The sequence below is a fragment of the Gracilinanus agilis genome, chromosome 3 (genome assembly GCF_016433145.1).
Source record: "Gracilinanus agilis isolate LMUSP501 chromosome 3, AgileGrace, whole genome shotgun sequence".
NCBI classification, from domain to species: Eukaryota; Metazoa; Chordata; class Mammalia; order Didelphimorphia; family Didelphidae; genus Gracilinanus; species Gracilinanus agilis.
Genome location: NC_058132.1, coordinates 22,652,206 through 22,667,652, shown reverse-complemented (window position 1 = coordinate 22,667,652; position 15,447 = coordinate 22,652,206). Strand labels below are relative to the sequence as shown.

The 15,447-nt window shown below is 39.4% G+C and overlaps 1 protein-coding gene across 1 annotated transcript in view; it reads right to left on the bottom strand.

The window, feature by feature from the left end:
• The window catches only part of LOC123240852, a 75,536-nt gene that overhangs the window by 55,912 nt on the left and 4,177 nt on the right, over window positions 1–15,447 (bottom strand). Inside the window, exons 4-6 of the mRNA XM_044668565.1 lie at window positions 9,655–9,930; window positions 9,304–9,573; window positions 46–61 (exon numbers count right to left, since the gene is read on the bottom strand). Coding sequence (XP_044524500.1) covers window positions 46–61; window positions 9,304–9,573; window positions 9,655–9,930 — 562 coding nt within the window. The remainder of the gene's footprint in view (window positions 1–45; window positions 62–9,303; window positions 9,574–9,654; window positions 9,931–15,447) is intronic.

The following is a 15,447-nucleotide window of genomic DNA, read 5'->3' as shown; positions in this document are numbered from 1 at the left end:
TCTGCCTTCTTGAGTGGGGCTGAGCACCTCCTCCTCCTGGCCAACCCAGGAGACTTATTCTCTTGGGGAAGAGAGAGACCATTTTACCTTGATTGTGATGTCCTTAGGGTTTGATATGTGAATCGCATGGTTCCTTGCCTAATATATATATATATGTATATGTATATATAATTTCCTGAGTGTCCCTTAAGGTATATGGATGCTTCTACTTCATCATCTATGTGGACATGCTTGGAAAGTGTACTGTCATGGTAAGTGAACTTATCACCAACATTCCAAGTTTCTCCATTTACTGTAACTGTTATTTCCACATATAGGTAGTACAATGTTGACTGGTGGAGAAACTGTTGCTTTGATGTTGATTGTCAGGCCAACATTAACTCAAGTAGCAGAGAATTGGTCCATGATCTGTTGCACCTCAGTCTCAGAGATTCTGTTCATCTATGAACAGAAATTCATGCATCAGCTGTGCTTCCATTTAATCTTGGCTTGCAGACTTTTCAAGTTAAATAATTCACCATCAGTGTGGTGGCTAATCTTAAGGCCATTTTAATCCTCATAGAAGATATCCAACAACATACCTGAAAACATCATGCAAAAAGAAAAGGAAAGAGCATACAGCTCTGCTTCATTCCATTGGTGATGGGGAAAATGTGAGTGCATCATCCATTATCCAGAAACTGTACGAGAATGCTGTCATGGAGCTGGCATACAATACTGATGAGTTTCTTTGGGCAAACACATACAGCTCTGATCTTCTACAAGTCTCCATGACTAACAGTATCAAAGGCTAGTCAGATTGATGAATGTTATGTACAGACCTCTGTTCTGCTCCTGGCATTTCTTCTGGAGTTGTCAAGAAACAGACACCTATTCAACTATTTTTCAGTCCTTTCTGAAGCCACACTGGCTCTGTAGATGTCTCATTGGGTCTTCTATAAAGAAGAGGGAAGTGATATTTGGAAATCTATTTCTTTAAAGTTCTATTTTCCCCCTGTGGCATTATATTCAGTTTTTCTGGGTAAATTATTCTTGGTGGCAAGCCTACATTTTTGTCTTTGGGAATATCACACTCCAGCATCCACAATCCTTTATACAGATAGCTGCTAAAATTTGTATAATCCTAACTGTTACTCCTTGGTCCTTGAACACTGTTTATAGTATGTTTATAGAATGTTTATAGTATTTTTTTCTTTGACCCGCAAGTTCTGGATTTGGGGTATAATGGTCCTAAGAGTTTTCATTTAGGATTTATTTTTTCCAGAAAAAAATTTATTTTTCTATTTTCACTTTCCTTTCCAGTTCTACTAGTTCTGGGCAGTTTATTTTTATATTTTCCTGAAATTTGATGTCTGAGCTCTTTTTTTTTTTTTTTTTTTTGGTTCTTTCAGATTTCTCCTTGATCAATTCTCCAGAATTTTGTTTTGTTCTGTTTTGTTTTTTAGGTCCTTTTTGCCTTTAGATTTTTATATTATTTTCTAATTTTTGGAAGAAAAATTTGTACTTTGTATTAATATTTCTTGTTAGCTCATGGGTTCATTTACTTCTTTTTGGTTCATTCTGTTTTTCAAAGAGTCTTATTACATAGAAAATTTTCAACCCCTTGTATGAAGCTGTTAATTCTCCATCTAAGTCTTTCCTTCATACCTAAGAAAGTAAAGAGATTAGATTCTTAGACATGGGTTCAGGAAGACTGAAGTTCAAATCCAAACCAAGATATTTACCAGACCTTGAACAAGATATTTGAACTCTGTTTGCCTCAGTTTCCTCATCTGGAAAATGTGGTTAATAATAGACTATTTCCATTGGTTCTTGGGAGAACAGAATGAGTTAAATTTGAAGAGTGCTTTGTAAACCTTAAAGTTCTAATGCTAAATACTTATAAAATACTTTTCTTAAAACAACTATTGCTTTATTTCTTCTAGGAATTCTAGTTAATCACGTACCTGCATTTTTCCTTTATTTAAAGCTTTAATTGTAGATATTTTGCACTCATTTCTTCCCTGTATTTGTAACTTGGGCATTCCTGTATTTTTTTAATAGCTTTTTTTATGGGAGTATTTTTTGTTTTTGATTCAGTCTTCTAGCTTTACCTCCTAAATTGATACTTTGTATTAGGGTCAAGCTCTGCTCACTGGGCTTTATTTGGTGGTGGTTTGTATTCTTTGGTATGTAACTGCTTCTTTCTCTGGGTATTCAATGTCTTTTAGAATTTCAGGAGTGATTCAGGACTATGACCTGCTAACCTTCATTGTTCCCAAAGCAATCTTATCTTAAGCGAATTCTGATCACTACATTATTTGTCTGAGTTTTATAGGCTCTTCTTTACATTTGAGCCTTCACAATATCTTTGAAGATCTGTCCCTAATTGGAGTTCCAGTAGACTATTGCTACCCCCAGTATCTGGCAGCTAGCTAAAAGGCTGTATAGGAGCAGAATTACAGGCTTCCCCTTGTTCAGAGCTCTCTGTCCTAGTTACTCAGCTTCAGATCTTGGACCTAGATTGGGGATGAAATACCAGTTACATGTCCACTCTACAACCTCAGAGCCACAGTTATTTCTACCTCTCAGCACTGATTCTGTGACCTAGTTCTGGGCTCATATTGCATGGGTGTCCATTGGGTCCTCTCTACCCTCTGCATAGCATCAGGTGCATCTTGGCTGGATCCCTAACCAGTTCACCCCCAAGTACACTGGCTAGGGACTTCATTTAGTTTCTCTTCTTCATGTCACTTTCTGGTTAGTCCACGTGCCCAGACTTTGTTCTTTGTAAATATGCTGATCTGGGATGGAAAAATGAATCATTAAGTTTTCCCCTTGGTTTACTACTGGGTATTTTGCTCTTTCTAGACTTTGTTGGAGTAGTGGTGATGGAGAACTGGACCGAAGAGTTTCTTTCTACTCTTTCTACTGCTGCTTTGTATTCTCAATGACAAAACATTCTACAAATGTTCTTTTATAATGACTCTTGCCTGCTTATAGCTCTATTATTTGTATTCTTATCACCTTATCTTAGAACTGAGGCTAGTTTTGCCTGGAATTGAGGGGCTGAAAAAACCTCTTAGATTCCCCATATTTTTACACATCCAGGTTGTTTGGACCAAGTCACAAATGTACTAGAGATGTGACAATGGTCACATTAAATAAAACTTTGCCTAGTCTCCTCGTATCCTTGTATGGCATATATCAGTGGTTCCTAAACTTTTTTGGTCTACCGCCCCCTTTCCAGAAAAAAATATTATTTAACCCCCTGGAAATTAATTTTTTAAAAATTTTAATAGCAATTAATAGGAAAAATAAATGCATCTGTGGCCATCACTGCCCCCCTGGATCACTGCAGCACCCACTAGGGGGCGATGGCGCCCACTTTGGGAATCACTGGCACATATCAACAAGATATTTTTGTGATCATTTCTTTTCTCTACTACTAAAGCTTCTGGGACTCTGTTACCTATTGAATAACCTTTCATATTCTTAGTCTGGCCTTCAGCAGCATTTTCTAATGCTTCTCCTGGCCATGTATTGTCTGCTTTGGCTGCACTGGTCTACAATCCACACTTGAAAACACATTTGACTTTCTCACACTATGATCCTTGGCTTGGGTAGTTTCTTTGTAGAAAAAGAATAGTCTCCCTTTTCTCCTTTAACCTGCTGAATTCCTTCTCATCCTTAAAATATTTTTTTAATTTTTTTAAACCACCAGCACCAAAAAGAAACATTTAGAAAAACAAATGCATAAAAAATTATGTGCTAAATCACACACTCCAAGTTGTTCACAATTTGTTTAAAAGTATGTAAATTATACATATGTGCTAATATGCACTTCCTCTATTTTTGAGTTCCCTTTAGATTTAACTTTGATGCTTTTTTCTCTTAATTTTGTGACCGTTATTACTTTTTTAATGTATTCATATTATGTTATTCTAACTCTCTTTTCTTTTCTTTTCCTTTCTTTTCTTTTCACCTCTTCATATATTACCCTTATTTTCTTTGTTTCCAATATTTGTCATTTCTACTTGACAATATAATCTATTACATTCAAATATCACAGTCAATTCAGTCATTTCTCCCAGTCACTGCATTTATTTCCAGTTATTTTGTCATTATAAAGTTTCCATGAATATTTCCATACATACACAGCTGTCTACCCTCTCAATAATGCCCTTAAGGCCTAATCTTAATAATGGGATCCCTAGTTCAGTGAGCATGAACAGCTTAACACTTCTTAATGTTTATTTCCATATTGTTCTTTAAAAAAAAAACAAACAATTTACAGCTATTCTAGAAGTTTAATTTTAGGTGTATTTCTCTATGTTCCTGTTAGAATTTAATTTGATCAACTTAATCTGACTGTTCCTTAAGTAGCATATATTACCAGGAACATATTTAGCTAGATTGATCCTTGGGCAGCAGACACAAAATGTTGCCAGGACCATACTTTTTCCAAAACCAAGTCTGTCTAGCTTGGTCATCTCCAGTGGAACTTTTGTTCCAATGCCACAACTTCCCAGGAATGCAAGATTACCTCCATAGTATAAGTGCCAAAGTAAGACATTTGCAGAATATTTATGCTCTCCACACCATTATTGTCCCACCAGAAACTGTGGGATTATAGGTATGCTCAGGCTTAGATCTACTATTAATCTCATGCAGGTGTGTCAGGGCTCTCTAGTCAGCTATAATTTTTTTTAAACCCTTAACTTCCATCTTGGAACTGTTTATTGGCTTCAAGGCAGAAGAGTGGTAAGGGCTAGGCTATGGGAGTCAAGTGACTTGCCCAGGGTCACACAGCTGGGAAGTGTCTGAGGCTAGATTTGAACCTAGGATCTCCCATCTCTAGGTCTGGCTTTCAATCCACTGAGCAACCCAGCTGCTCCCAACTATCATTTTAAACTTATCTAAGGTTCTATTCATTTCCTTAATAGCTTTCCTATTTATTTTTTGGTTAAATGTATCTAGAACTGGTGTGATTGGGGGTTGGTTAAAGTCCCCTGCTATTATTATTTTGTTACTTCTTTCCATCTATGTCTCATTTAGTTTTTCCTTTAAAAATATGGATGCTATAACACTTAGTGTATATGGGTCGAGTATTGATACTACTTCATTATTCATGAATATGATATAATTACCCTATCATCCCTTCCAACTACATCCATTTTAGCCCCAACTCTGTCAGAAATCATGTCTGCTACCCTCATCTTCTCTGGATCAGCTGAGGTATAGTATATTCTGCTCCAGCCCCTCACCTTCACTCTATGTATTTCTCATTTTCAGCATGTTTCTTGTAAACATCACCTTGTGAGATCCTGTTTTTTCATCCTTTCTGCTACCCATTTTCTTTCCATGGGTAGATTTGTCCCATTTATACTCAATGTCATAATTACTAACTGTGCATTTCTATTTGTTGTGTTCCTCCTCACTATCTGTCCCCTTCTTTTTCTTTCCAGCATATCCCTCTTCAGATGTCCAATTTCCTTTAACTAATACCTCTCCAATTCATAATCCTTTCCCCAAACCCTCCCTTATCCTCTCCCCTTACTCTCCTAGTTACAAATTGGATCACCTTTCCAAAGGTTACTCCCTTATAACTTCCCCCTTGCATTTTAATTCTTATTCTATTCAACTTTCCCAAATTCCATCTCTTATTCCCTAACTGTATCCTCCTACTTCTTGATTCCTTTATCCCCTCACCTTACCTCCCTGCTTCCTGATATCTACTACTCTCTAAGTATCCTTCCATCCCCTCCCCTTTCTTGTCCCTTTGTTCTCCTTTATCTTAACCAACCCATCCTTCCTTCTCTTATTTCCTTAGTCCTCCAAGGGGACTCCTGTTCCATCCACTATCCCATCTCCCTTCCCTCCTGTTTCTTTGTATGTTAAAAAAAAGTCACCCTTCCAATTGTGTATGTTTTCCTTTCTCTATCCCAGGTCTGATGACAGTTGAGTCCTCTTACTCCCCGTCCTCCATCCCTTCCTCCTCTTCTCCATGGCAGTTCCCTCTCTCATTCCTCCTCCTTATGAGATAGTCAGCCATTCTAATCTACCTCCTCCTGGTCTATTCTACTACCAAATCAACTCATTCCATCACATTCCTTTGACCTCAGGTATTTGATCCATAACCAGCCCTTCAAAATACTCAGACAATAACACTATTCTCAGGGACCAATGAAGACATTTTCTCATGCCAGAATAAAACAATATGACTTTTTGATTACTTATGATTAGTCTTATATTACCTTTATATGTTTATTATAGATGAAATTTTCTGCTGAGTTGTGGGGTTTTCCCCCAGGAAAACTGAAGCTCCCTTCATTTGTTAAATATCCATTTCTCACTCTTTTATAGTTATGTTTGTCTTTGCTGGATATATAATTCTTGGTTGTAAGCCAAATTCTTTTGTTTTGTGAAATGTTTTGTTCAATGTACTGTGTTCTTTCAATGTTGTGGCTGTTAAATCTTGTGTTATTCTGACAGTGCTTCCACAGCATTTAGATTGTTTTTGTTGTTGTTGCTTGTAGTATTTTCTTCTTTAGGGGGAGTGGAGAGGAGACACATAATTTATCAATTATGTTCCTGTACATTTTCATCCTCTCATCTCTTTGAGGTAATGATTGTTGGAGTCTTTCAGTTCCTATTTTACCTTCTGTTTCTAGACTTTCTGGATACTTTTTCTTGATTTCTTGGAGTATAGTATCTAAACTCTTTTTCTGATCATAACTTTCTGGGAGTCTAACTGTTCTTGTATTTTTTCTCCTTGATCTATTTTCTATGTAAGTTGTTTTGTTGATGTTTCATACACTTCTATTATTTCATCCTTTTGATTTTGTTTTATCATTTCTTGTGCTCTTAGAAAATTGTTAGCTTCCACTTGTCCAAATCTACTTCTTGATACATTATTTTCTTCTATAAGGTTTTTTTTTTAAACCCTTGTACTTCGGTGTATTGTCTCATAGGTGGAAGATTGGTAAGGGTGGGCAATGGGGGTCAAGTGACTTGCCCAGGGTCACACAGCTGGGAAGTGGCTGAGGCCAGATTTGAACCTAGGACCTCCCGTCTCTAGGCCTGACTCTCAATCCACTGAGCTACCCGGCTGCCCCCTCTTCTGTAAGTTTTTGAATTTTTTCTATTTGAGTGATCTTTCTTTCATAATTTGTTTTTATTTTCTTGCATAGCGCTTACTGCTTTCCAATTTTTCCTCAAACTCTCTCATTTGTTTTTTGAGCTCTTTTCTAAGCTCTTCCAAAAGCTCTTTTTGACCTTATTGCAATTTATTATAGTTCTTTGTTTTATCTCAAATAGGTATTTTTACTTTGGTGTCCTCTGAGTCTGAGTCAGATCTTCTCTGTCTCCATAATAATGATCAATAGTTAGGTTCTTTCTTCATTGCTTGCTCATTTTAATTTTCTTATTTTCATTTTAAAGGCCAGGCCAAGAGAATTCATTTAATTTTTTTGCAGTTTTTATAGTCTCAAGTTGGATTTACTCCTGGTCCCCACTTAAGCTTCAGTCTGTATTTGACCTCAGGTGCTCCAATGAGGGGCCCAGTGCAGTTCTGCCACTGCAACTGCAAGCAGCCACTCTGCCTCCCCTCCATGGAAGCAACCAGGGTCTCCATTCACCTGAAAGTTACTACAGTTGATAGGGCCCCAGTCCTTCAGCAAACACATTTACCCATGGGTGTGCCTTCCTCACTCCTCCTTTTCTACCACCATCTCCTTGGACAAAGCAAGTGTCTTATCTATGTACCTCAAACCTCTTGTGTGTTAGCAACAAGTCTTGAATTCCTGCCTTTGGGGCCCTGCACCACTCTATCCACCTCCAATTTGTCCACTTCTTCACTCCTCAGCTATGGACAAGCTGGAGTCTCTGGTGCTGGAGTTGAAGCCATAGTAGACACAGTAGCTGCACCAGTAGATTCGGAATCCTGTGGTATCCTCCAATATGAGGGTTCCTCTACCTCAGCAAACAAGGTGAAGTTGCTAATACTGCCCTACAGGGCTACTCTGTGGATTCCCTCTGTTTTTTCTGTTCTTGTCCCTAGGGCTAGTTCCCTAGTTATCTTTGGCTCTTCTGCTTGGCTAACTACTCCTGCCTATTTTTGCATCGTTTAATGTCCCTTTTATGGCATTATTTTTGGAGTTTGTGGGCCATTTTAGAAGGGCAAGAAAGCTTTAGATCCCACTCTGCCATCCTTCCCCATCCTTTAAAACAATACTCAAGTGATAGCTCTTCTATAAAACCTGATGTGATTTCTGATCATACCCCAAATGGAATGGACTTTTCATGCAAGGTCTTCTACAACACTTCATTTTGTAGGGTCGATGTGGAATCTAGAAACCCCCAAACTTGTAGCCTGGTGAGATCTGATGACACCCCCAGTTTAGTTAGCTTGAAGGTAAAGACCTCAAGTTTGACCTTGTCACATGAGTTTCCCCCTTAGGGAAAAGCCTGTAGTAGACTTTAAAGTAGTTTAGGTGGAGATGGCTAATCCCAAAAGGTGTTAAGTACCTCTTTTGTCCCAATGGTTTCTCCCCTTAGCCAAAGTCTTTACCCAGGTGGCCCAGCTCTTGTCTGGATCTTTCCCTTTTGTGTCCATTGTAAAGTTCCAGCCTCTCACTGTTATTCCAGTCTAGGACTCCTCATTTTCTTTGTTACCATTGTAAAGTCAATCAATTATACTCTCACATCCTCAGTCCTCAGTTTCCCTAAAAGGGTATATAAGTTCCCCAAATTCTTTTGTCCTTTGGAGCTATCATCTCACAAGGTGGCCCTCCCAGGAGTTCAGTGACCAGAGCTGGATTTGTAGCACACAACTCTGGGAGGAGGTCTAATTTAGCGCTGAACTCCTCTCCATAATTAAAGAGTAACTTTTCTGACTATTTAATAGTTCTGTGGGTTTTTTTTTTCTAGGTTAACAGTAGCTATCATCTCAATATGCATATCAAGTCATATTGTGTCTCAAGTATGTGTGTTAGGATCTGAGCCCTCTACTAGACTGTAAGTTTCCTGAAAGGAAAAATGGAGTCTTGGCTAAACCTTCTATTTCCCTCAATGCTGAGCACAGTGCTCTGCACAAAATGGGGGCTTAAATGAATGTTGAACAAATGACAAAAATAGCAGTAAATGGACTGAATTCATTAAAAGTTTGATCACATTCCCTAGAGTCAGATTCTTTCTTTCATGTCCTCTACCCATTCATTATGAAAAGCTGCCTTCCTGAATGAGCCTAAGCATAGAGTTCCTGGGGTCCCACCCCAGCCAAATCTATGAAACATTCTTTGAGGGAAGAGAGCTACTACTTACCAACCTTGACTGTAACATCCTTGGAGATGGATATGTTGGTCATGTTGTTCCTTGCCCAACATGTATACTCTCCTGAATGTTCCCAAGATACATACATGATAGTGTAAGTGCTTCCTGAGTGTATAGGCCCAGAAGTATCATTGATATGGAATTCATACTGGGCTGGAGGGTAAGACAAAGCTTGACACTCTAAAGTCAAGGAGTCATTGAATGGGACCTCAATCTCCCCATTTTCAGGGCTCTGAAGAATCTCAATATGGTCTGGTCCATCTGTGTAAAGAGCAAAGGAATGAGATGTCAGTCATTAGTGAAAGAAAGAGTTTGGGATGGAGAAGACTTGAAGTCACTTACAGTTCAGAATCAGGGTAAGGGGGTCACTTTTCTTGGAACTAATTGGATTCCAGACTTCGCACTGATAGGATCCAGTGTCCTTCCTCTTCGCATTCATGATGGTGAGGGTCTCGTTACTCTTAGATATCTTCATCCTCTCATTGAGCGTCAAGGGCTGATTATTGAAGAACCACAGAATATTTTCCTCCTTGTTTTCTGTGCTACATGTCAAGGCCAAAGAGTCATTCTCTATAATGTTGGTGCTATTGACAGCAATGTTAGGATTCACAAGTTCCTCTGTAGAAAGAAAAAGAGGACAGAATGGTGTAACTGGCCTGTGTCTTCACTAGACCACATTTTAATGGGAAAAACACTCATTATCAGCCCTAACTGAAAAGTTTCCATTACAGATAGTGATGGTCCCCGGGCACTATGAGCAGAGGGATGTGTCTTGTGGTTCAATAGTTGTTGCTAATAAGGGAAATGGACAGGAAACACTATATGGTACACTGTGTCATAGACTATCCCTCCTCCAATCTAAGGTAAGGATGAGAGTAGAAAACAAGATTTTATTAAGTGCCTACTATTTTCCTATTAAGGAAAAAAAAAAGATCAGAGAGTAAGCACAATTTAATTTAGGAAAAAATGCTTTGGTTGCCTTCTGTGAATGATATAATTGAATTGAATTTTTATTTGAATAATCCAGGCATTTGTAAGAAGCTAACATAATGAGAGAAGTTAGAACCTCTTTTCTATCAACAGGTGAATGAGCCACGGCAGGCATCCTGCTTTGAAATGTAATATTCTTAGTGTAAATTTCATGTAATGTTTTAAGGGTTTTTATAACTGATAAGAATATCTTAATGGCTTTTTGAGGGGGTTTGTCCCATAAAATACTACATATGGAGACCAATGTTGGGCATTATAGGTCCCCTCTCACTTCTGGGAGAGTATGAAAAATGCTTTCATCTCCTGGAGAATTGCAGGCAGAACTGCAACTAGTTAGCAATAATTCAACAAAGTTTAATTGTTCTTGGTAAATGAATAAGTCACCTGAACTGAAGTAAATGATTCAATTTAGAAAGTAAAAATTTAGTAAGTCGTTGGTTTTGTTTAATAATATTTTTGTGCTAAAGGAGAAATTCAGTGCAGAGTAGAGAGAAATTGAATGAAGATTTATTCTATAGATAATCTGGATTACTATCAAAATATAGAGACTAGGGGGTTTAAGCAACTAAAAGAAAGATAAAAAAGATAAAAAAAGAATATAAAGGAAAGAAGAAAGGAGTGGTTTTGAAGGCCATGAGATGGGTATATAAGGAAAAGGGAAGGAAGGAAGCACTGTAAAGGAGGAATTTAATTCTTTTCTACCTTCTACCTCTCTTTGCAAAATTCCTCCTTTATAGCATGTTACGAAGAAAGGTCTGAAGGAGGGTTTTGGTTCTGTTGAAATAAGAGGATATAAAAAACTTTGTTTCTCTGGAGGATGGACCAGGAGAGAGTGGAGCCGAAACCAGGCTACTTGGAGATAAGATACTGCCCATTACACAATATGGGGTATGATAGAAATTTGGAGTGAGAGGGCCCTGGGTTTAAAAATCTGACTCTTCCATTTCCTACCTATTTGACTTTGGCCAAATTTGTTCCCTACTCTAGGCCTCAGTTTCCTGATCTGTAAAATGAAGGTGTTGAACTTAAGGATAGCACTACCCTTTTTCCAAAGCTAAATTGAGGATTCCATCATCACTGCATGGCCAGGGTTTTCTACCTTTCTTTGTGCTTCTTAAATGCTCTCATCATGCCCCTGTAAAAATAATCAGAATTGTGGATAGATCTAGGTATGCCACTCCTCAAAGATTTTCAGAGAATTTTATTATCATCTTATGGTCAAAGTCCTTTAACTGATGTTCTAACCCATCCACTCTCTTGAGCCATCCTACCTCTGCAGTCTTATCTCAGACCACTCCTTTCCAACTATGTCATATACTCTGATCAAACCAGATGATTATCTACCTCCAAAATATGCCCCATGTTCTGTCACCTCCAACCCTTAGATTGTGGTTCATAGGATCAGAGAGTAACAGATTCAGAACTGGCAGGGACCTCAGAGGTCATCTGGACTGCTGGCTTTTCATTTTTCTTTGTCTCATGGATTGCTTGGGTAGTCAGTCTGAGAAAGCTCTTGGACCCCTGTTCAGAATCGTGATTTTTAAAATTCACAAAATGAAATGCAAATGATTTAAAAGGAAACCAAAAGTTAACGAAAATTAAAATATCATTTTTTCTCACCCATGTTTATGGGACCCCCTAAAGCTAAGAAGCCTTAATCTAGTCAAATGCCCTCATTATTAGAGGAGAAAACTGAGCCCCAGGGTTGTGATTTCTCTTTTATCAAACAGATAGCAAATAGCAGAGTTAGAATTGAACCAATGTCCCTGATTCCAAAGTCAACCTTTTTTCCCCTCTTAGAAAGTTGCCCTTGGACATTAATGCATTGCTGGTGGAGTTGTGAACTGACCCAACCATGCCAATTTGGAACTATGCCCAAAGAGCACTAAAAGACTGTATGCCCTTTGATCCAGCCATACCACTGCTGGGTTTGTACCCCAAAGGGAAAAAGACATGTACAAAAATATTTATAGCCAAGCTCTTTGTGTTTGGCAAAAAACTGGAAAATAAGGGTATGCTCATCAATTGGGGAATGGCTGAACAAATTGTGGTATCTGTTGGTGATGGAATACTATTGTGCTCAAAGGAATAATGAACTGGAGAAACTCCATGTGAACTGGAATGACCTCCAGGAACTGATGCAGAGCAGGAGAACCTTATACACAGAGATGGATGCTCTGTGGTACAATCGAACATAATGGACTTCTCTACTAGCAGCAATGCAATGATCCTGTACAATTCTGACGGACTTATGAGAAGGATGTTATCCACTTTCAGAGGAAGAACTGTAGGAATGGAAACACAGAAGAAAAACAACAGCTTGAACACATAGGTTGATGGAGATATTATTGGGAATGTAGATGCTAAACAATCACCTTAGTGCAACTATCAATAATATGGAAATAGGTCTTGATCAACGATACATTTAAACCTAGTAGAATTGTGTGTTGGCTATGGGGGTGGGGGGAGTTGGGGGATAGGGAAATAACATGAATCATGTAACCATGGGAAAATATTCTAAATAAAAATTTTAAAAAAAGTCATCTAGTGCAGAGGCCTATAGGCTTCAACTTTAGTGTGGCCTGAATCAGATTAAAATGTAATTGAAAAATATTTAACAAAATAAATAAAAATACAGTAACAAGAAAGAAAGAAAAAAAGTTACCCATGGCTCAGACCTTAAGTAACCAGTCCATTGCTACAGAAGTGGCGTCAGAGATAGGACATCTTAATCTCAGGTCTTCCTATCTCTGAATCCATTGTTCTTTTACTCTACAACACTGCCTTTTTCCTTGTATATGAAGAAAGAAATTCGTATTTTCTTTTAAAAATAAAGAAAGAAAATGCTGCCAGAGTTCTCTGTAAGTCAGGGCTTACCTAGACAGTCTCTGAGGCTCCTTTCAGTGCTTGGTGCTATCATTAGCCCAAGTACCAGCTGTGACCAGCCCATGATAAGTTCCATGTCAGAAAAGAGGAGGAATAGAAGATGGTCTGAGATTCCCCAGAAATCTCACTTCCCATGGACATTCCCTGACCTGTTGACCCAGAACAGTGAGTATGGCCATCAAAATATTCCAGCTAAGGGGGCAGCTGGGTAGCTCAGTGGAATGAGAGTCAGGCCTAGAAACAGGAGGTCCTAGGTTCAAACCCGGCCTCAGCCACTTCCCAGCTGTGTGACCCTGGGCAAGTCACTTGACCCCCATTGCCCACCCTTACCAATCTTCCACCTATGAGACAATACACCAAAGTACAAGGGTTTAAAAAAAAAAGTAAAAAAAAAAATGCAAAAAAAAAAAAATATTCCAGCTATAGGAAGGGATCAGAAGGAATGGTGGACAAGAAGGGAGGAGACCAGAACAAGGAGAAATCTTCTCATAGGTCAATTCGTAGCCATCAGCACCAGAAGAAGGGAAGGAATTCCCTTCAGCCCAGAGACCTAGTGCTCTATCAGGAAGAAAACAAGGCAGTTCAGAAGCCCCAGAAACCAATGCCATAATATGAGCCCTTCTGGTCTCAGGACAACACTGCAGAAACTTGGAATGAAGTAAGTTACTCCCAGATGTTCTCTCTTGCTCCACCCTGGACAGGTCAGGCAACCACAGACTCCATGTACTTGCATCTTACTCTAGACTTTCAATGAAGCAGCAAGACTTCCATTAGAAAATTATCAAGTTCAAGCCATCACTGACAGAGAATTTACTAGAGTATAAATCTTCTTCCTTTGTGACATGCTATCATCCCTCTCCATGCATTTCCCTGGAGGATCCCTATAGAAATACTCTTCCTGCCAGGTTTAGCTCACTTTCCGCCTCTTCCAAGGAGCCTTTCCTCATGTTTTCTGCCCCAAGTTATAGCCTCATCTTCAAATTATCTTAGGACTATTTATACCAGGTCCAGCACTCTATGTAATGGGCCACCAACTGCCCAATTCATTTTCTGAACTTGATTGAGTAGGAGAAGTTAATAAAGCATCTAAGGAGTTATAGTGATGCCCCTCTCTATCCCACTAGAAGGGCCTTTCCTCAGGACAATATGAGAGGCAGAAAATGCAGGGATTAGTGTCCCCATTTTACAGATGAGGCAATGGAGAATCGGAGAGCTGAGCTGACTTGTCTCCAGTTACACAGATGAGTCCAGACCTCCTGATCTCAAGTCTATAGCTCTTCTCTTTCTATAGCCCTACCCCTCTAGTAGAAGGTGGTTGCCCTGGGAGAGCCTAGTTCATCTTCTGTCTGATAAAGGGCCTAATTCTTTGTTGTCTCCAGGCCTGAGAACACTGCAGGGGAATTGAAGTAGTCTTAGCCCCACCCAACTTCTGTATCTTAACTCCTCTCATTGGGTCCTCGTGGGCCCCTTTCTTCCTAGGCCCTTCAGAGTAGTAGTCTGAGCTTCCTTTCCATATATTAACTCCTAAAGTGTCCTGTGTTGAGGAGGGGAGCCATTCCCCCTACTCTGGGATGCCCTCTGTCCTTCCCTAACCTTTACAGAGTCCCTGTTTTCCATCAAGATGTCCCTTAAGTGGAACATCCTCCAGAAAACTTTTCCTGATGCCATCACCTGCTAGTGTTCTTCCTGCCTAATTAACTTGTATTTATTTAGAGCTGCCTTGGAGTTAAGAAGACTCCAGTGCCAGATCTGCCTCAGATACCTACCAGCTTCTTAATACTGGAAAGGTTTTGTTGTTGAGAAGTTGCACCTATTTGGAGCCCCAAATGATCTCTTTGCTCCCCACATTACATTGAATTTGTCTTCTCTTCTAGCTGAGCCCTCAGCAGGAGCAATGTGACCCTCTGCCCCATTCCATTCCTTCAGAGAAGCCTGAGCCCCTCTGTCTTTCCTCTAGAAAATGGAAGTAATGCAGGTATTGTCCCACTAGGGTCCTTGTGTGCCACAGGATTCTCCCTCTGACAGCGCTGGGAGCCTCAGGATGAACAGGCATCCAAGATGGTCTCAGCAACCAAGGCAGCCAGTCCTCTGGATCCCGGGCAGTAGGTAGTCTAGACTTGACCTCTGCGGGGCCCAGAAGATAAGGGACTGTCAGTGACTAACTGTGCCCCCCAACAATGTCCTCTCTGCTTCCTAGATTTTTAGATGTCTTGGGGCAAGTGAACTTCAGGAACAGGTTGCCTGACAGAGGCACAACTG